Here is a 21,342-nt window from a genome sequence, read left to right as displayed (position 1 = left end):
CTGGAAACACACTACAGTCACCACATATTAAACGCTGTTTTTGGTTATCGTTTCCTTAGATGAAGCAGAGTTATAAGGCTTCTGTGAAATAATAATCTTACAGCTGAACAAATATATTACACTCCTTCTGTAACGTTATTTATAGTTTCTTTCCAATTTTGCCGTTTGGTAACAGACGGTATTGTGGACGCACCTCTCCCGGCTTCTAAAGTGCTTGGTTAACTGCAGGAGATGACAACACACAGACCTCCCGGGGGTTGGGTGACGCCCCCTCGGAAATGGCTGGGAAGCTGGCTTTGGAGCCTCAGGTGAATTTTCCAGAATGGATACTGGTTATTGCTGACATGGACGCCCTTGCTGGGCGAAGAGTGAGTGTCACCACCTCCGTTATGTTCATACATAAATATATGGCTATATATGTACACACATGCAAATGCAAGATCCATCCCGAGACGGACAGATTTCTTTTTTTGTCCAGTAACCTACCTTGTGCTATTCAACTTACCTGTGCTATGTTCGAAGCCAGATTAAAAACAAAATCCTAACATGCTATAATGAATAGCCCTAAGGCTTGAGTAACACAGGGGAGGGAAGGCAGTCATGAAAGAGCTGAGATGACACCTGGGAAGAGTTCTGAAATGCTCCGAGTAAGGCAACAGGATTGTATAGCACAGCCCAGGAAAAGGTGAAGGAAGTAGGAAACGCGTTAGGTTTTCCTCACCAGGCCCGGCTCGCCAGTATTCTCTTAATTTATACATAGGATAAAGCCTCAGGACGAAATGTCTTTACAGCTTTTGCTCCTACAAATACTCTCCGGGTAGCCAGTTCAATGCTCAATTCCATGATGCCCTGCTGCTGCGGTCTGCTTAAATAAGGCACTTTCAGTATGAAACGCAGGAGTGCCTGAAGCGTACGCTCGGGGTCAGGCTGCCACGTCGGGCTGCGGTCACGAGGGGAGCACCACGCGGCCTGTCTCCTGTGCTTCCCCTACCCACCCGCCTGCGTTTCCTTCTTGAGATGACCTTCCTCCTTCCTTCCTTCCTTGAGCTACTTCTTTGTACGAATGATCTAAGCCTTCGCTAAGGTGGAAGTTCCGAGTGGTACCAGGTGCGAGTTCAGTCTGTTGACTCGGTTGTCACTGTCGAATCAACACCACGCAGCTTCTGAGAGTCCAAACTGCCGACTACGAGTGGATGCTGGTACTGGAGAGGTCGTTCCGTATGATCTCGTTTACTGCAAGAAAACAAAAACAGAGCGCGTTAGCACGACAGGACTCTGCAGACGAGCGTACATAAATCACCAGAAATTCCACCAGTCAGTTAGGTTCAGCCTGTGAAAAGGTGTCCCCGGAGGGTGAGGAGTCCTGAGCCGGGACGACACAGCTGCCCGGGAGCCGGCGCTGTGATTCCAGAGACCAGTTAGGCCTCGGCCTCAGGGCCTGACGACCGACCCAGGCGCCGGTGGGCAGCCTGGGCTCCCGCAGGTTTGCGAAACCAAAAGATAAACCCCGTGGTGGAAGCACCCCGGTGAAGTCCACGCCCTGTGGGCCCCTGTCCGTGGCCTCGTGGTCAGACAGGCCAGGGCAGCTCGGGGAGAAGGGCTGGCCGGCCGGGCCTGGGCCTCCCTTTGTTCGGGGCTCTTCCTTCACGTCTGTCCCGTCGTTCGTGTCCACGAGCGGCCTGTGTTTTTTGGCAGCCGGAGGGGAAGTGAGAAGAGCTGGCAGAGGCCACGGGAGTGACCTGCACAGCATCTGCCCCCTATCGCGGCACCAGAGGGGGAAACGCTGCCCAGAGGCTGTCACCACCGCTCGCGGGGCTCAGAGGTGGGGACGTGCTTGCGTCACGGAACTGCCTGGGCTCCCTCTGCTGCCAGATAAACCGTGTGTTTCTGCAGGGCCCCCGCCCAGCCAGGGGCGGCTTCCTGGAGCAATTAGTGGAGTGCGTTTCCCGAGCCCACTCCCTTCCCTGAACTGCCTTTCAACACCCCCCCCAACTATTTTTAAGAATAACAATAATAAGGCCCAGCGGGGGAACCAGGAACTGTGTCACGGGAACTGATAACAGAACGCGCTGGCCCGGGTTCAGTCAGGAGCCCGCCCTGCGGACCCCAGACCCGGGCTCCTCCCGAGGGGCCACCAGCACGCGGGAAGGGGGCGCCGGGCAGCGGCCTGCAGGGGCCACGCCTGGACCGACACGCCGCCCAACGGGCACCACACGTCCTCCGCAGCCAGCCCTGCCTCGCACGGTAACCACCAGGGGGACTGCGCTCACCCGGCCAAGAGGCTCCCCGGCCACCAAGGAGGCCAGGACGAGGCCCAGGGCGCGGGCAGCTCCGGGGTGGCGGGCCGTCTCTGCGCCCCTCGGCCGCCCGGGGCACGGGGTGGCGGGACTCGGGCCACCAGGACCAGAGCTCCTCTCCGTTTCCTCCACGTCACGGGTCCAGCCTCTGTGTCCCTAAGAGGCACAGGCCCCGTCCATGCCTCACAGAAAGTCACCATGAAAGAACATTCTGACAAAGAACACTCACACGTCCCGGTCTCTTCGGGGTTTGGTCTGGGTCAGGACAGGCCGCACATGCACACAGGGTGTCTCTGTCTCAGGCCAAGTGTGTGGAACGTACTAGAAAGATACAGGGCGTGTGTGTGGGGGGGATCCACACACGAGGTGTGACAGCACTGGCACCACAGAGCCCTTCGCCCTGTATTCACTCAGCAACCGACGGTTTACAAGGTGCTTTTGTGGCCACCATCTCATTTGTCCTAAAGCAGCCTAGGCCGTGGGCCCAGTGGGGCTTCCTAACCTGTTCTGAGAAAAGTGAAAGGTTTGGGGCCACACATGGGCCAGAGTCCCTCCCACCGGGTGGCAGGTGCTACTGGGAGGGGGGAAGGGAGGCAGCGGGGCCACCTCCACCCAGGAAGAGAAATTAGCAGTCAAAACCTCAAAGCAGGGACTTCACGGTGGGAACGGTGGTAAACAAGATCCCACATGAAGCGAAGAGGTGAAAGTTCAATCATACCACACAGAACTGGGGTTTGCCTGCCCACTCAGGTTTTAGGACAATGAAAGTCTCACAGCAGAAATCTGATTCTAGTAAGACCAGCAAGGGGTGGTGGAAAAATGACTGAGGAGACAATAATGATGGGGATTGAGAGGGAAACCTGAGAAGCAATAATGAAGGGAATTGGGAGGGAGGCCTGAGGGGTAATAATGACAGGAGTTGGAGGAAGGCCTGAGGGGTAATAATGACAGGAATTGGAGGAAGGCCTGAGGGGTAATAATGAAGGGAATTGGGAGGAAGGCCTGAGGGGTAATAATGACAGGAATTGGGAGGAAGACCTGAGGGGTAATAATGAAGGGAATTGGGAAGGAGACCTGAGGGGTAATAATGAAGGGAATTGGGAAGGAGACCTGAGGGGTAATAATGAAGGGAATTGGAGGAAGGCCTGAGGGGTAATAATGACAGGAATTGGAGGGAGACCTGAGGGGTAATAATGAAGGGGGTGGGAAGGAGACCTGAGGGGTAATGATGAAGGGAATTGGGAGGAAGGCCTGAGGGGTAATAATGAAGGGAATTGGAGGGAGACCTGAGGGGTAATAATGAAGGGGGTGGGAAGGAGACCTGAGGGGTAATGATGAAGGGAATTGGGAGGGAGGCCTGGGGGGTAATAATGAAGGGAATTGGGAGGGAGGCCTGGGGGGTAATAATGAAGGGGGTGGGAAGGAGACCTGAGGGGTAATAATGACAGGAATTGGAGGGAGGCCTGAGGGGTAATAATGAAGGGAATTGGGAGGGAGACCTGAGGGGTAATAATGAAGGGAATTGGGAGGGAGGCCTGGGGGGTAATAATGAAGGGGGTGGGAAGGAGACCTGAGGGGTAATAATGACAGGAATTGGAGGGAGGCCTGAGGGGTAATAATGAAGGGAATTGGGAGGGAGACCTGAGGGGTAATGATGAAGGGAATTGGGAGGGAGGCCTGGGGGGTAATAATGAAGGGAATTGGGAGGGAGACCTGAGGGGTAATAATGAAGGGAATTGGAGGGAGACCTGAGGGGTAATAATGAAGGGAATTGGAGGGAGACCTGAGGGGTAATAATGACAGGAATTGGAGGAAGGCCTGAGGGGTAATAATGACAGGAATTGGAGGGAGGCCTGAGGGGTAATAATGAAGGGGGTGGGAAGGAGACCTGAGGGGTAATGATGAAGGGAATTGGGAGGAAGACGTGAGGGGTAATAATGAGAAATTGGGAGGAAGGCCTGAGGGGTAATAATGACAGGAATTGGGAGGAAGGCCTGAGTGGTCATAATGAAGCGGGATTGTGGGCGTGTCCTGAGGGTAAATTATGATGTGGATTGACAGGGAGTCCCGAAATTAATAATGATGGGGATTGGGAGTGCTGCCTCAGGGGTAATAAGGCAGCAGCAGAGTAGCTGCGATACTTTTAGTTACTCAGGGTTATGCAGACCACAGGAAAAATAACATCTGTTTGACAAGAGAAAAGGGGAAGGAGCCTCAGAAGTGGGCTTCCCCCTACTACCCACTGGGGCACCTGAACCTCGGAGGGGGCGCCCGGGCTGGTAGGAGGCGGCGCCATTGCTCGGTGTGTCCTGGACATTCTGGGCCCAGACGCAGGCCATGGCGTGGCTACTCTCTGAGTGAGGGTTGGCCCTGTCCTCCTTTGGCCCCGTCAGGAGCCCTCAGGAGAGCGGCACAGGACGCACCAGGGGAGCCGAAGCTCTTGCCCATCACGGTGGGCCAGTGGTGTCTGACGAGCCTCCCTGAGGACAACCTGTCAGCTGGACCCACTGCTGTCCACACCTGGCAAGGTCAGGCTGGAGTCACAGGGTTTCATTCCTTTTAGAAACGGACTCAAGAACCATCCCACACGCACAAACAGCGTCCAGCATCTTCCCTGAGAGCCGCGGGGCCCGAGTCGGGCAGCTGCCCGAAGTGATGTTGGACGGCCAGGAACCCCATGGCAGATGATGCTTCACACAAGCGTCCACACGGCTGAGGGTGGACGCCCAGACCTCACTCTCTTCCACAGACACAATCTGGGCAGGAACCCTGTAGGGAAGCCATGACGGTCCCATTTCACAGATGGATAAAGAAAGACCACATCAGGGAAGGGCTGCTGAGGTGGAGGGGCCTTTGACGGCAGGTAAAGGAGCAAAGCACAGGGTCCTGGGGCCCCACCGCCTCCCGGCCACATCCTATCTTCCCTCCGTGAGGTCATGGGTCTGAGCCCGTATCAGTCCCGGCCACGGGGCTCTGTGTGGGTTATTTTGGGGGTGGCTTTCTCTCTTTGATATGGTTGTGCCGATGACACCTACGATTTCCCACAATGTCTTCTACTGATAATTTCCATCTTCTTATTCAGCTTTTCCACCAACACAGAGGTTTTTTTTTCTTAACAGAAGTATTTTGAACTGCAGGTAGCATGTGACCCTCACGGATCGTCAGGAACCTGAAAGAGGAACCTTTGTTCTGCCGCACGTCAGATGTCCCTGCAACAGGATGTGGTGAGCTGTTGTACCACGATTTAATAAGAAGGGTTTTTTCCCTTATATTTAATTTGTCTCTAAAATGCTCCTAAGGTGGAAAAGTCTTGTTTTTTTTTTCTAAAACTCATGTGGCAGTTTGAATTGTTGTTCCAATCTGGGGTATGTACGCAGGGTGTATGTGTATATCTGATACACACACACAAATCCACCTCTCTATATAAATCTGGAATTGAGAGAAAAGGAAGTTAGCATTTTTTAAAATACCAAAACTAACATGTACAAAGTACAGGCATAGCTTTTCACCTGTACTTGCATGACATTTGTAAATATCCTTCCTGACACTATAGAAAGATGTCTCTGCTATTCATAAATGAGCATGTAAATTAACTAATAAGGTGAAATGTCCTTTTTAAAGTAAAATATTTGTACTTTCATATCTGAGTTTCTTCTTTTGACCCCCACTTTGAGAACCAGAGCTTCATGTTGTAGTGAAACATCCATGGTTCATCTCTTAGGTTTCACGCGTGGGTTTTGTGTGACTATCTTGAGAACAGTGCAAACCTAAAAGGAACTGTGAGTCCAAACAGTTTTTATGTATTTCTCCCCTCTCAACGCCTAACCTTTAAGCAAAGTGCTCCCACGTTTCTGAATGCTAAACTAAGGATCTCAAGACAAATCTTTTTTTTTTTTTTTTTTTTTTTTTTTTTTTTGCGGTACGCGGGCCTCTCACTGTTGTGGCCTCTCCCGTTGCGGAGCACAGGCTCCGGATGCACAGGCTCAGCGGCCATGGCTCACGGGCCCAGCCGCTCTGCGGCATATGGGATCCTCCCGGACCGGGGCACGAACCCGTATCCCCTGCATCGGCAGGCGGACTCTCAACCACTGCGCCACCAGGGAGGCCCAAGACAAATCTTAAGGACTGAACAAATCACGTATTTACCCAACACCTACGCAGCCTTCGGTGCTCATTTCTAAGCCCTTGCATGTACATCATTCTTGATTCTGCAACAACCCCTCGAGAAAGTCAAGGCAGGCAGTGTGACGATGGAGGCTTGGCCAGTGGGAACGGGGTCACTGCCCTTGAGCGACAGGGGAGAAGCTGAGACCAGGACTCGGGGCCGCCCTCCTCCCCACCTGCACGCACCGCGGGTCTGGGAGCTTCCAGGCTGCTCCCTCCCGGCTCCATGGGCAGATCCACGGGGCCGGCGTGAACTGCTCTTTCTCAGTGCTTACTGGGAAAGTTGGAAAGGCGCAGGGGAAAGGTGGACGGGCACAGGGTCTCAATGATCCCGACAGCCCAGCCCTCGGGACCCGTGCCTGCTTGTCCCCTCCTCCTGGGTCTGCCCCCCACCCCCAGGTCCCTTCTGTCCCTGGTCCTCACGTCCTCCGCTGCGAAGCCAGTCAGAACACAGACGCGAGGGCAGGCGAGGGCACAGTCACTGCTTTCCTTTTCTGTGCACATTCCTCTTTCAACAAAACAAAACATCAACACACCCACCAACCACCACATACTCACAGTGTTGTGTTTGAGCTAAAAAGACCTTTTCTTTCAGTCATTTTTCCTGTGTAGCTTTTACGTGCTTCAGAAACTTTTTTTAAAAAAGGAGGACAAGTTGCAGGTGACCGAGGACTATCTCCCCTGCCCTGGAGGAGCCACACGCCAGCAGCACGACCCCGGCTCTAAAACCGACGGCAGATGAGCTGGTCAGTATCAACCTGCTGGTGCAGGTACCAGCGCCAGGAGGGGGCATGCTGGCCGCTGTCTTAGCAACATCACCCCAATGCCGCAGCAGCGCCAGCTTGTCACACGAGCAGCCCGGGGAGGCTCTGAGAGCTGCCCCACGCTGAGGGACCTGGCGAGCATCTCACTCTTCTCTTCTCACTATTCTACACGACTTGACTTGGTTTTCAGATTTGACATCCGAGCAGCAGCGGCCGCCGTCACAGGGGCGGGGGCCTCTCACCCTCCCAGCCCCGAGGCGGGTCCTCACAGCCAGTGTCACGGCCTTATCGGTCCCAAGACTTTATCAGCAACTGTCCCGCTTCCCCTACGCTAAGTGAAGCATGACTACGATGGAAAACCCAGAGTCCTGACACCCAGCAGGACCCTGACACCCCAGGAAATACAGGACAGCACGTGGCCAGAGTCAAAATATAAAGCAACCCCTACGGAGCGACAGAAGCCACAAGAGGGCTTCAAGGCGGAGCTGTTTTTAAAGATGGCTGGCCCGGTGTCCCTGGGCAGCACCTGGGCCCCGGCTCCTCCGACGCCAGGGGGCAGCCCCGAAGCCAAGCATCCTTTACTTTTTCAACTTCTCTCAGCCCTAAGTTCTTGCCGTGTCCACGTTGTATGGTTCAAACCGTCACTCAGAGACGCGTGAGCAGCCTGTGACCTTCCTTTAGAAAACCTGATACAAGGCCTTCGTCCCGAACACGCTGTGGGGAAAGTGCTGGACAAAGGCCACCCGGGTCCTGTCCTCTTTCTGCCTCCGAAGCCCCCGTGAGACTGTCCTGCCCCTGTGGGGCCTGGAGGTTTTCTCTGTGAAAACAGGAGGCTTGACTAAGGCCCCTTTCTGCCCCAAGAATCAGGGAACTCCTCAGTCATGTCAGAGGGGGAAACAGTTTCCTCCTGGGTTAGAGTTCTATGTGCTGGGAAAGGCATGGCCCCTGCATCTTCCCAGCTCTGGGGGGCAGCTACTACTCTGATTCTCATTTTGGATGGGACCAGAGAGGGCAGGAGACGCACCAGTGCTCACACAGCGGGGACGGCAGGGGCCTCCCTGGGGGGGCAGCCCGGGCAGAGGGGCTGGCGACAGGGCAGCCCCTCGGTCTGTCTCGATGTGGTAGGATGGCCGCTGAGAAGCCTCCATCGGCGGGCTCGCCGTCCTGCATCAGTAAAGGGAAGAGAAGTGCTCTAGCGCCTTCCGGTGAACTTTCAATTTACCGGCTGTCGGAAAAAGAGAAAACGACTGGGCGTGTGAGTGGCAGCCGCCCTGGTCTGAAGTTAATGCAAAGTCTGGGTTCAACCACAACACGCAAAACGGGATGAGGGACAGGGCCACCTCAACTCTCTCAGTTTCCTTATTTCTGACAATGTGTGTGTGGATCAGAACCTTTATGATCAGAACCAGGATCTGTGTAGGTTTTTCAGGTTAATGAGAACATCAGCCGTGTCCTTTTGCTGGTCACAGAGAATCGGCAGTGTCGCTAGTCTTTCATCGGACACAGCTGTGAGTGACGACCGGGAAAAGCAACGGGAGAGCTGCCTGTGCCTGGCCCCTGTGCCTGGCCCCTGTGCCTGGCCCCAGGCTGGGAGCGGGCAGTGGGCTCTGTCCCGTGCCCTTGTCGGGACCCCAGCAGAGACGTGGCCCTGCCTGCCGGGCTTGGGGAAGGGAGGGCCAGGAGCAGCAGGTGCTGGAACGTTCCAGCCGGCCTCCACACAGACATCATCCTAGTTTCTCAGGCCTGGGCTTGGGATTAGAGAATAAGAAATCTAGTTCAGCAGTGTTAACCTAGCCACACTCGCTTAAAAAAAAAGCTTCCTTAACTCGGGTAAGGACCATACTTTACAAATAATACCTTTGTGTGAATTCAAAAAAAACCATATTTGTTGATATAGCTTATCACATTAGCCATATTCCATGATTACATACTTAACTACACACAACACACTTTAAAGCATCTTTCTCTTTTCCAATAGTTATGTTAGTTCCAATAAGGAAATGAATTGTACTATGATTTTTTAAAAACTAACAGTGTTTATCTACTGCTACTTAGTAAACTAGCCAGCCCAGCAGGGATACTGTCATTTTTTCCATTTCTGGCTTTACAACGTTCTGCGATGCTGCCTTTTTACGGAGAGAACTATTTCTTTAAAGCATCAGTGTCCTTTAAACAAGAGCAATATAGGGAACAAAGAAGGTCTTGGCGATTCCACTGCCCCGTAGAGCGCTGTCCCCGTCCCCGTTCCAACACAGCACCACATGCTGCATGAGGTACCACGATGCTTTCCATCAGAGCTCACCATCGATTAAACACTCCACATAAACACATGCATGGCACAAAAGCAACCGTTACTTGCCCACTCCATTTTCCTCCGAGGTACAGAAAACTGCGTATTCTTCCAGAGGACAAGTCATCAAAGACATTTTTATTTTTAAGGGAAAGCCAAAAGAGCTTTTTGAAGAGCAAAACGAAACAGGAAGGACATTCTTTCCCATTCCTATAACTAAAAGATGATTTAAAAAAGTATTTGCTAACTTTCCCAGAAAATACACCTTTGGCTAAAGTTAGTATTGTAACCTAAGAGGATGATAATTTAGGTAGACGGAAGTAAAGATGTCTCAGGCCAAATCTCTTCTTAAAGAACTAACTTCTAGGAAGTCTCCAGATGCCATTTGCTGTGCTAAGCCTGCAAATCTAATGATTCTTGGATAAGGAAGCCCTTTGATGGTGGCTGAGAATCCTAATGCATGTAAGGATTGTCACTGCTGTGACTTTGTCACCGCTGGGACACACGTGCCCCCAGGTGAGGGACACACACCGTCCCCGTTTGCACTGTGCATTTACACTCAGTTCTCACTTAGGGTAGCAAAGTGGACGTGAGCTAAGCCGAGATTCAACACGACTAAAGCTGCAATTCAGAGATCAGGGCACAGCCAGGGAAGCATGTGCTCCGGTGCCACTGGCGGCGGGGGCGTCAGCTCAGGTGCAGGAAACGTGAGGTGGTGGCTCCCGTGTGGGTGTTTAGTTTCTTGAGAAGAGGCGGCCTCCTGGCAAGTCTGCCTCCCCACAGGTGGGCCCGGGTCAGTTGTTTCCCAGGTCCAGTGACCTCTGTGTCCACAGTGTGGCCACATCTGGTCCACCAGCAGCCCCTGCCCACCCCCATCGGGAGGCGCCGCCTGCATAAGACTCTGGGCTGAAAATGGTGATTTTGCCACGAGCGCATCACAACTGCTGTAATTCTGAAAATGCAGAGTTGCAACATCACTAAAATCCTTTTTGCTTTTCTGTTTTTTTTTTTTTTTTCCAGAGATGCTTTGTGAAGCAGTGGAAAATAAAACAGTTTCTCAAGTTTCATTAAAAAGTAAGTTCTTGTGTTACCTCGGGTGTCCTGGACCTATTTCAGCCTTCACTTATTTTTATCTTTTTAATCATAATAAGCCACTGCCACGGGGCCTGCTATTTTTGGAAGGAGAGAATGGGACAGCGGAGGGACTGGATGACAACAAGTCACGGTTTTAATAAAATATGACCCTCCCAGCTGGATGCGGGCTTGGCTCTGATGGACTCCATTGTTATGTGGAGCTGCCAGCCATTAAAACAGAATAATTGTCCTACCTCCGTGGCTGCTTCCTTATTTAGCCTGAATACGCCAAATAATGCAAACGCCCCGCGTGGAAACTCCAGGGCCCGTGGGGAGGGGGCTGCCACCTGACCGGGAGGGTCCCCTGGCTCGTCCCCGGGCCTCCCACTGGTGTGTGCCAGTGAATGCTTTCCATGTGACCAGGGCCATTATTTTATCTGTGCCAGAGTCACTCTGCTTTACTCGCTGGGGTCATGAAATCACCAAGAAGCATTTTTCCAGGGCCTGCTTTGTGCCACTAGAAAACACACTGCCCCAGTGATGAAATTCCTATTCCAACAATTAACAGAGTTGGATAAATAACAAATTTAAAAGCCCTCTTTAATTAAAAAATAAAATAGAATAAATGGACGCGGACAAGGAGCCACCGTGGGTTGGCAGGTTTGTCCCGTCACCCGGCTACGGGAACACAGGTCCTGTTCTGGCGGCGGGCACATGACGTCAGGGCACCCTAAGGCCCAAGACACACACCATGTGGCTGGTCTTACTTTGTGGGGTGTCAGAAGGGACAGTGAGGTCAAACACGCCCCTCTGAGTCTGGGACACTTGGGCCCACCTGGGACCCGACCCCCCATCTGGCGCCAGTTTTGGTCAGAAGATGCTGCTCATGAAGGAAGCACAGGAAGACCCTGGGTTCGCAGGAAAAGAAACCACACCTCAAAGCTAAATGTGACCTTGAACTAAACCCTCACCTCACCCAAGCATCATCAGTAGTTTTGTTAGGTGTGATCGTGTAAAAAAAATAGCCATTTAAAAGGACGCCTGTAGGACTTCCCTGGTGGCGCAGTGGTTAAGAATCCGCCTGCCAATGCAACGGGCAGCACGGGTTCGAGCCCTGGTCTGGGAAGATCCCACAAGCCGCGGAGTAAGTAAGCCCGTGCAACACAACTACTGAGCCTGCATACCACAACTACTGAGCCTGCGTGCCACAACTACTGAGGCCCGCACGCCTAGAGCCCGTGCTCCGCAACAAGAGAAGCCACCGCAATAAGAAGCCCGCGCACCGCAACGAAGATCCAGCGCAGCCAAAACAAATGAAAAAAAAGAAAAGGATGCCTGTGTCTGAGGGACACAGGGTGAAAGATGTGAGTCCGGGACTGATTTTTAAACATCTCGGCACGAGGTGGCAGATGCAGTGACAGTGCCAGACTACCCCCTGCACCCGGCCTTGAATTAGGGTGAGGGGCTGGGGGACCCTTCATGCTGTCCATTCTGCCCCAGCAGACATTTGGAATTTCCATAATTCAGCAACAGCACCACGATCAGAGAGAAGCTGGGGATGGGCTGGCTCAGCATCCATGGTCCCGTGGCGACGGGGGATAAGAGGGCCCTGCGCTCTGCCCGGCCATCACCCCTCCCTCCCCACCCCCGGCCATGCCCCGCTGCCCAGGCCGGGTCCTCGTGCTGCCCAGGGCCGCCGTGCTGCCTGAGCTGGGAGGATGCCAACGCTTAGGCCCACCCAGACCCACTGAACATTCTAACTAGATCCCCAGCGACTGGATTTGAGCCCACAAGAGTCTGGGGGGCCCTGGGCTAGTTGGGGGATGGACAGGGGGCAGACAGGAAACCTTCGGTACCACAGAAGAGATTTACCTTAAAGAGAATTCTCCAGAGCTGCTGCCGTAAAGCCCACGCCTACACCCCTGTGGACAGAAAAGCACGCTTTTCTCACCTTCAAAATATTCTAAACTATCGTTCAAATCGTTGAGAAGAGATGCTGCACCACAGGCCCCGTGCAGCCCAGGGAGGGCGCAGCTGCGCTCAGCCCCTGGGAGCAGCCCGGCTCCTCCGGGGCGTTGAGAAAAGAACTAAAGTAACACGCAGAGATTTTCACTTGTATCGGTATAGTTTGCAGGTGATACTGCTTTTAAAGTAGTATTTTAAATTGATATTGGTGCAATTCCCCGTTTCCTAGACTGAACTCCTGCAAGACCACCTCCACTTAGGGTGCACAGGCCGCGCGGGGAGGGGACCGGGCCGCACTGTTTCCTGCAGGGTCGCGCGAGCGCACCATCCTCCGCCGTCCTCCCCGCATGCGCGGGGTCTCAGGCCCTCCAGGGCCGCGCGTCTGGCAGGGCTCCGGCTCTGCGAGTGCTGAGACCGCAAGGCCTCGGCTGTGGGGAGCAGACGCCGCCCTGGCCCCGTCCCCCGTCCCTGCCCAGGGCAGCGCTCGCCCTCCGCGGCTGCGGAGGACAGTCCGGGCGTGGGTGTCGTCCGGGCCCGGCATCGTCGGGGCGGCTCTGGAAGGACAACTAAGAACTTCGGGGCCCGGTGGCTCGGGGCGAGGCTGGCAGCGGGGTGCGGTGTGGACACCTTGGCTGTTCACAGGGCGGTGACTCCAGTTCAGTTTCAGCAAAAGGTTCAAACCGTGGCCTCGGGAGCCCTGCGCCCCACCGCGCGCCGTCAGGGGTGCGGGTGCACGCTCCCGGCTCCCACGCCGTCCCTGCGGACTCAGACACGGCTGCCACGCGGCAGCAGGGCCCCGGCCTTCTCCTGGGCTCCACCGTCCGGCCCGAATCTTGCCGAGCCCCGCACGGGTCCTGAACATGGTGGCCGCCCCGTCCGCCCGCTCGCACGGGTCGCCTGAGCACCAAGCACCGCTGCCGGCCAAGCGCCCAGCGCCCCACCCGCGGCCGGCGCTAGTGGGCGCAGGAGAGACGTCACGGAGGGTGTGCAGGGCCCGTGCCTGCAGCCCACCTGCCCCCCGGGCAGCCCCCTCCTCGGCCGCACCCCTGCCCCAGGCCCCAGCCCCTGCCGACCGCTCCCCCGAGACCAGATGCCAGCCCACTCCCGCCGCCGCCTCTGTGCGGCCAGTCTGCCCCTCCCCACGGCTCCGAGCCCTCCTTGAGGGTCACACTGTACCGCTGAGTGCTGACAAAAGCAACCGACAGCAGAACCTGTTTGCTCACTCGGTAAAGATCTGAACAGAAAAACCACAGATGGCGTGAAGAAAGTGTGCAATACCAAGCTGGCAAATGGGTCGGAACTCCTAATTTGGAAAACCGGCCGACAGAGAGGGAGGCAAGGAATCAGAGAATTCGGGCAAATGAGACGGGTCCCATAATCCTCAGGACCTACTGACTTTGGAGTAGGGAAAAGGCAAAAACCAAGCCTGCATTTTTGTATTGATTATCCAATTATGAATCTCTACAGAAGCTATTCCAACACTGCACATAATGAGTAATTCATCAAAGTATATTAGGTGCCATGGAAGTTGCCTTCAGTATAAAGGGCCATTAAGTTTCTTGTAATTGCACATTACTGGAGCTTTCGTTAGCTCTAAATCAAATCAACAGGACCAGCATGCACGCACTCTAATCGACTTTATGTAATGATGCCGCGCCCCTGGTGCTTACCAAAACGAGAAGCCCTGCAGAGTTACCCTGCCCCAAGTCCACTTCTCAGCCTGAGGAATGGCACAGCCACTTCTAACGACACTTGCAAGAACAAGCAGGACAGTCACCTGCGTCTCCCTCCTGAACCCGGAAAGGACGCACAGCCCTGTGGACCAGGGACCACCGGGGGTGGGGGGCACCAGGGGCACATCCCCATGGGAAGGGTCTTACAGGCTGGTTTCTGGAGGAAGTTCTATCCATTGACCGCTCCGGAACTCGACAGACGTGGAACCCAGGGCTGGAAATGTGTCCTTCAGAGGCCTCATGCCCAAAGACACTGCATTTCCCACGTGAAACAGAGATGCCAGTTGAGGTAGAGAAGACAGCCCCTGAGGCTTAGCTCCCATCTCTCCTCCTCTGAAAAGTGCTTCCTGAAATGATCTCTAAGTCCCTCAAACCTAAAAGCAAGAGCGCTGGAATCACTGGCCTCCGTAATTTACTTGGCAGCTAATCGGGTACTGTCTGGAGCCCTGCTTTGTCATCTTGAATTGCTGTTTATATTTTAAATACTATTTAGCTGTTTAACCTGCTCTCCCTGACCCCACTCTAACTTCCCAGGGGTCAGGAGTCTGATCCAATCACGTGTCTCGACAGCCCTGCGATGCCAGAGCAGAACAAGCAATCTGCAAATACTGGTTGGGTTCTGTCGTCTTTGAAGGTTGAATTAATCCCTTCCAGGAGCCTCACCAAGGCTGAGTCTGGGCAAGGTCTGCCCCACAGGCCTCAGAGCACTTGTTGCCCAGCTGTGAAGTTACAACCACAGTAACTGCACATCATCTTCCTGTCCCTGGGGCGGAGCTGTGTGTTTGGAAATTTAGCATTAATTCCTTCTCTGTTTATCTAAATTTTATTTCTGAAGAAGCCTTGAAATATGTCCTTAGAAAAAAAAAGAAAGAAAGAAAACAGTACGTAGAGAACAAACTATGTAGAACATTAGTTCACAGTAAGTGTCAACTCAGACTGAAGGTCAGTGAGGCCTTATGGTGGCACCTTGAGGGGTCATCGCTACGCCTGAGCCGTGCTGGACTTTCACGTAGGATTCAGAGTGCGCTTAAGGATAAATCAGGGGCCCATTTCCGTCACAGGGCATGAAGAGATCCGAGATGAGGTGACAGGAGCCTCAGGCCGGGAGCTGGGGCTCTGAGCTCAGCACCTCCCCTGCTGGCCACCGTCCCCTGCTCCGTGAGCTGTCGGACAAGCTTCCTAACCAAGAGCACAGGCAAGACGTTGATCAAACTCTGTGTATTTAGCAAGCCCTGGTCCAGCGGAGATCACTGATGCAAGCAAAGGGATGAAAACTCCTTAAAAAATCCCAAAGTGTCTGTAAAATTCCCCGTGGTGAGCAGGACGTGTTTCTAAATCCAGGGGGTCCTCTAACCAGCCATTGACAGTGAAGGGCTCCGTGAAGGAATGTCATCCTGCATTTTTAAGTCTCCTCCTCACCTTCCTACCACTTAGTAAGTGCTGGTCGCCGCCTGCGGAGCGAGGCTCGCGCCCCATGGCCCAGCTCCTGCCCGCTGTGTCGCCATGTCCCGGCGGGGCAGGTAGGAGCCAGGGGGTCTGGGTGACCCCAATGCCGGCTCTGAAGACTTAGCGACGGTGGCGATCGGACAGCTCCAGCTGACTGTGGTGGCCGGTGGATGTTGGCCTGTTATGAGTCAGAGGTCGTGAGCCGACCTGGCCTTGAAAGCAGAGAGACACAGGACGCCATGCAGAAGAGGGCACGGCAGGTGAGGGCAGGGGTGCGATGCTGGGGAGAGGCTGCCCGCAAGCCCAGGTCAAAGCCCATCCGCAGGGAGCCCACCCAGCTCGCCACATTCATCCATTGCGGAGTTTCCATCCGCATGTCTCCCTGCAGCTCTGTGATTCTGCAGCGTCACGGCAGGAAACTGCTCGCAGGATGGAAAGCTGGCGTGTGATCCAGTGGAAACCACCGTTTCCAGCGAGGGAAGGACGCGGTCACAAGAACATCGCAGGCTGCAGCTGGGGGCGGCGGCTGCTCTGCATTTCGTGGCCTGGATAGCGGACGAGCTCTGAAGGATGATGACCTGTGCTCCCAGCCGCTGCTTTCTGTCCAGCCCGAAGGCCGAGTTAACAGACAGACTCTGACAACAGGATTTGAGCTCTTTCCTCAAACTAAAGCGCATTAAAACTGCCTGCACAGCACCCCGCCTCCAACGCGGACCAGCGGCCCGGCCGCGGCTTTTCCAGGGCGGCTGCAAGCGCCCCTGCCGATGCCAGAGCAAACACCCAGGTGACGCCCCGCGCGGCCACCTCGCTCCAGCCACATCCACCACCTCTTCTGCTCCGACCGGCTGCCAAGAGGAAATCACTCCGCTGTGCTGGGAGCCTGCGAATCCCAGAAAACAATCTTAAATCCACAAAAAGAACTGAACTTCGCTTCTCCTGAGCCGCCCGCTTCCATTCTGATTTTTATTACAATGTCAACAAGAGTTTAATTTGTTTTAAAGTTTAGGTTCTTAAATCTGAGTGATATAGGGTAGTTTACAGCTTGCTGGCAACAGCTACTGTGGAAAAAGAAGGAAAGTGCATGTAAAGGCGATTCTAAGTTTGACGCTGTGAAAGCAAGGAGCCGTGCCAACAGCAGCACACGGCAGGCCTTCCCCGCCGGACAGCGGCCCCGACACGTGGCCACGGTCCGTGTCCCTCCCGGACCAATCTCGCCCAGGGACAGTAATGAGGAGGAAGTGCCCTGAAGTCTCATTTCTCTCCCTAAACACTCGAGGACGCCAGCTGTCTTACCTGGGGTCCTCCCTAAAACCCGATTCCAGAGAAAGCCCTTGAGGGGGGAGGGGGAAGGAGGGTGCTCCCCCCACCCCTCACCGGGTGACTTGCTCATTCCCTAGACTTTGGTCCCCGAGCTGAGGAGACGCCGCACGTGTCTGCACGGGACGCTCCGACCTCCAACGCAGTCAGAGGCGAGATGTCAGCTCCTGAGGCCTCTGCTGGGGCCCAGCTCCCAGCTCTTTTGAAACTCTCTGCAGAGACTGGAGACTAGCCGGCCAGCCAACCCGCCTTATGGAGAAAGGACGGGGCAGGCCTTAAAACAGGGCTGTCCCCGGAGCCCCGACCCGCGGCAGGGCAGCAGAGGGAGCCGTCGGGCCAGCGGTTCACAGCCGAGGCCCCCGCGTCTGCTGCAGACGCGCCCCCGGCGGCATCTCCCCCTCTTCCCTCTTGCCAGGCCTCTGACGAGCCTGGGGGAATCACAGACGTTTCTAGCTGTCGCCCAGGGCTCTTCCAGGCACCCTTCCTGCGTATCTGAAATAACAGCAGCTGTGGGGCCCGATAGGGCCGAGTTGGGGCAGCCTTCACCTCGTGGGGAGGGAGGGCAGGCTGGGGCCGATAAAGCCCCCCAGGCCCCGGCTTAGGACGGCATCCAGCACTGTCTACCGCTGCTTCGGAACAAAAGAAAACTGGCCACCGGGTTCTGGGAGCGATAAGCATCCGCGTCCTTGGGGAGGGGGGGGTGGGCCTGGCCCGCCAGCTTGGCTTATTGTCCCAGGACCAGGCCGTGATTAGTCGGGTCCCCCGGGCCTGATAAGGGCGGATGTTTTAAAAGGGGGAATAGACGTTCTTTGTTCTTTACTGCGTGGAAGAGTCCACGTTATAATCTAGAAGGAAGGAAGGACGCTGTGTCAAAATTCAAACTGAAAAAGGTAAAGGGACTCAGGATTCTGTGTGCCCAGCCTACGTGAAGAACCCACGTCACCCACGGTCGGCAAACGTCCGCGGTTGGTCCTGCATGCGGCCCACGTTTTGATAAAGAGAATCCTTAATTTAACTAAACAGTTAAGTAACGGAGAAGCACACACATTTTTTTTTTTTTTTTTTGCGGTACGCGGGCCTCTCACCGCTGCGGCCTCTCCCGGTGCAGAGCACAGGCTCCGGACACACAGGCTCAGCGGCCATGGCTCACGGGCCCAGCCGCTCCGCGGCATGTGGGATATTCCTGGACCGGGGCACGAACCCGTGTCCCCTGCATCGCCAGGCGGACTCTCAACCACTGCGCCACCAGGGAAGCCCCAGCACACACATTTTTATTCCATGAGAGAAGCTCTGCCTTCAGCATTATGTTCGTGTCATATAAAAATGGAATTAGAATTTTCTCCCAACACCCCTGAAAGAGGGCTGCGCATGTTCCACATACAGAGGGAAACACGCACGACACACACAAGCCTTCGCTTCAAAAGCACCTTTCTCCTTCTGTGTTTTAACAAAACTGGACTTAATGAACCTGCATAAGAGGTCAGACCTAGAACCCTCCCCAAGCCAGGCCGCCTGCTGCTCCTGGAGAGCTGCCTTTCTGGACATCTTCATGCAAATGGAACCATAACACATGGTCTTTTGTGTCTGGCTTTTTGACTCGGTGTAATGTTCTCAAGGTTCATCCATGTCCTAGCATGACTCAGTACTTCATTTCTCCTTCTGGCTGAATAATACTCCATTGTATGGCTATATCACACTTTTTCTATCTATTCCCTAGTTGCTGGACATTTAGGTTGTCTCAAACGTTTAGATATTATACATAATGCTGCTAAGAACATTTGTGCGCAAGTCTTTGTGTGCACATACATATGTGTTCATTTCTCTTGGGTAGATGCCTAAGCACAGACTTGTTGGGTCTTAGGGCAAATGTATGTTCACCTTTTAAGACACTGCCAAAGTGGCTGCACTGTTTTGTATCCCCACCAGTAATGTGTGGGGGTTCCAATTTCTCCACATCCTCTCCAAAATTTGCTATCGTCTCTGTTATTTTTTACAGCCACTCTAATAGGTACGCAATGGTATCTCATTGGCATTCCCTAGGACTAATGATGTTGAGTATATTTTCATGTATTTATTAGCCATTCATATACCTTCTTTGGAGAAATGTCTATTTAAATCTTTTACCCAGTTTTTGACTAGGCTTTTTGCCTTAGTACTGAGATATGTGTTCTTTGCATTTTCTAAATATAAGCCCTTTATCATACGTTCATCTCGTAGGTTGTCTTTTTTTGGACATGCTGCATGGCTTGTGGGATCTTAGTTCCCTGACCAGGGGTAGAACCCAGGCCCTGGCAGTGAAAGCACTGAATCCTAACCACTGGACTGCCAGGGAATTCCCTTGTCTTTCTTTTTCTTAATGGTATCTCTTGAAGCACAAAAATTTTGAATTTTGATGAGGTCTAATTTATCAATTTTTAAATGTTACGGACTGTCTTCTTGGTGTCATATCTAAAAAAATCTTCGCCTAATCCGAGGTCTCAAAGATTTTCTCATATGTTATCTCCTAAAAGTTTTATTGTTTTAGCTCTTACATTTAAGTCCATGATCAATTTTGAGTTAACTTTTTCACATAAGGTGAGAGGTAAGGGTCTAAGTTTACTTCTTCCAGTGTATCATTTAAATGCTTTTTTTGGTCTTGTTTTGTTTACTACATATATTCTTAACATTTTCTTAGTTGTTCCTCTAGAGATTACAATATACTTAATATCTATTTCAGATTAATACTTATTTCTAATAATATATAGAAACTGTTCCAATATAGCTTCCTTCCCATCTCCTTCCTTTCTACTATCACTGTCACACAAATGACATTTTTATATAAGCCCATCAGCACAGTTTTGTAATTATCGTCTTATGTATTTTCTTTTAAATAAGTTAGGAGAAGAAAAGTTTTCGTAGAATGCTTATGTTGTTTTTTTAATTATGTAATTATTTTTACCAGTGCTTTTTACTTCTTCATATGGATCTGAGTTACTGTCAACCTGAAGGACTCCCTTTGGTACTTTCTGTAGGCCACGTCTGATGGCACTACATTCTCTTATGGTATCTTTGCTTATTTCTCCTCTATTTTTAAGTCTAGTTTTGCTAGACAGAAACTTCTTGGTCACCAGTCTTTTTCTTTGAGCACTTTCGAGGATGCTGTCCCACTGCCTTCCAGCTTGCATGACTGCTACTGAGAAGTCAGCTGTTGATCTTTTTGAAGATTCCACGTACTGTACCTGATGACTTGGTTTTTTCTTGTGGCTTTTAGAATTGTCTCTTTTTCTTTGACTTTTGACAGTTTGGCCATGATGTGAATCTCTGAATTTATCCTACTTGGAATTTGTTGACTTTTTGGGATGTCTACAATGTTTTTCTTCCAATCTGGGAAGATTCTGACCATTATTTCTTCAAATACTTTTTCTACCCCTTTCTTCTCTCTTTCTGGATTCTCATTATGCACACATTTGTATGCTTGATGGTGTTTCACTTCTTCAGTTTTCTTTAATCTTTTTACTTTCTATCCCTCAGACTGGATAACCTATTGACTTTCCTTCAAGTCTGTTGATTCTTTTATTCTGTCGGCTCCAAAATGTTGTTCAGCCCTTCTAATGATTTTTCATTCTAGTTACTGTACGTTTCAACTCTAGAGTTTCTACTTGGCTCTTTTAGAAAATGTATCTCCATTTGGTCAGACATAGTTGTCCCACTTTCCTTTAATTCTCGAAACACAGTTCCCTTTAGTTCCTTGAGCGTCTCTATGGTGGCTGATTTACTTTGCTATGAAGTCCAATACCCGAGCCCTCTCAGGGACACTGTCCACTGCACGCGGGTTGCTTCTTCCCCTGTGTATGGGACATATTTTCATGTTTCTTTGCACGTCTCATAACTTTTTGGTTGAAAACTGGACATTAGAGATAGTACACTACAGCAACTCTGGAATCAGCTCCCTTCCCCACCTCCCCCATCCAGGATTTGTTGTTACTGCTGGATTCTTTTTTTCCCTTAGTTGTTGCTTATTTGATTAGTGACTTTCCTGGACTAATTCCATAGATTCTGTAACTCTGCAGTGTGTAGCTGCTAAGTTCTCTGTTCCACTTTTTTAAACAAGTCTTGCTTTTATTTTTAAGCCTGGCTTCCTAGGGGTCACCCTCAGGTTAGCATCCTTCAAGGATCAGTCAGGTTTCTCTGAATGCCTTGATCCATTAGGCCTCCCCGTTTTGTCGAGGAGATATGTGTGCAAAGGCCGCCTCTGACATGCCCTCAGTTCACAGTCAGCCTGGGCTTCACTCCTGCTCGTACAGTCGCGAGGT

At 52.6% G+C, this 21,342-nt stretch overlaps 1 protein-coding gene across 5 annotated transcripts in view; it reads right to left on the bottom strand.

Moving 5' to 3' along the window:
* Positions 1-1,183: 1,183 nt before the first annotated feature.
* The window catches only part of NFATC1 (nuclear factor of activated T cells 1), a gene marked incomplete at both ends in the record, with an annotated part of 100,798 nt that continues 80,639 nt past the window's right edge, over positions 1,184-21,342 (bottom strand). For 4 of the 5 annotated variants that reach the window (XM_079717388.1, XM_079717391.1, XM_079717390.1 and 1 more), the window contains one exon: positions 1,184-1,233. In XM_079717388.1, coding sequence (XP_079573514.1) covers positions 1,184-1,233 — 50 coding nt within the window. Of the gene's footprint in view, positions 1,234-17,866; positions 17,896-21,342 lie in introns of those variants that run through there. The other variant, XM_079717389.1, reaches the window with a different exon arrangement.

Source organism: Hyperoodon ampullatus (genome assembly GCF_949752795.1).
Source record: "Hyperoodon ampullatus genome assembly, chromosome: 13".
NCBI lineage: Eukaryota > Metazoa > Chordata > Mammalia > Artiodactyla > Ziphiidae > Hyperoodon > Hyperoodon ampullatus.
The sequence above is the reverse complement of the archived record's forward strand: the minus strand, read 5'-3'. Positions and strand labels throughout refer to the sequence as shown.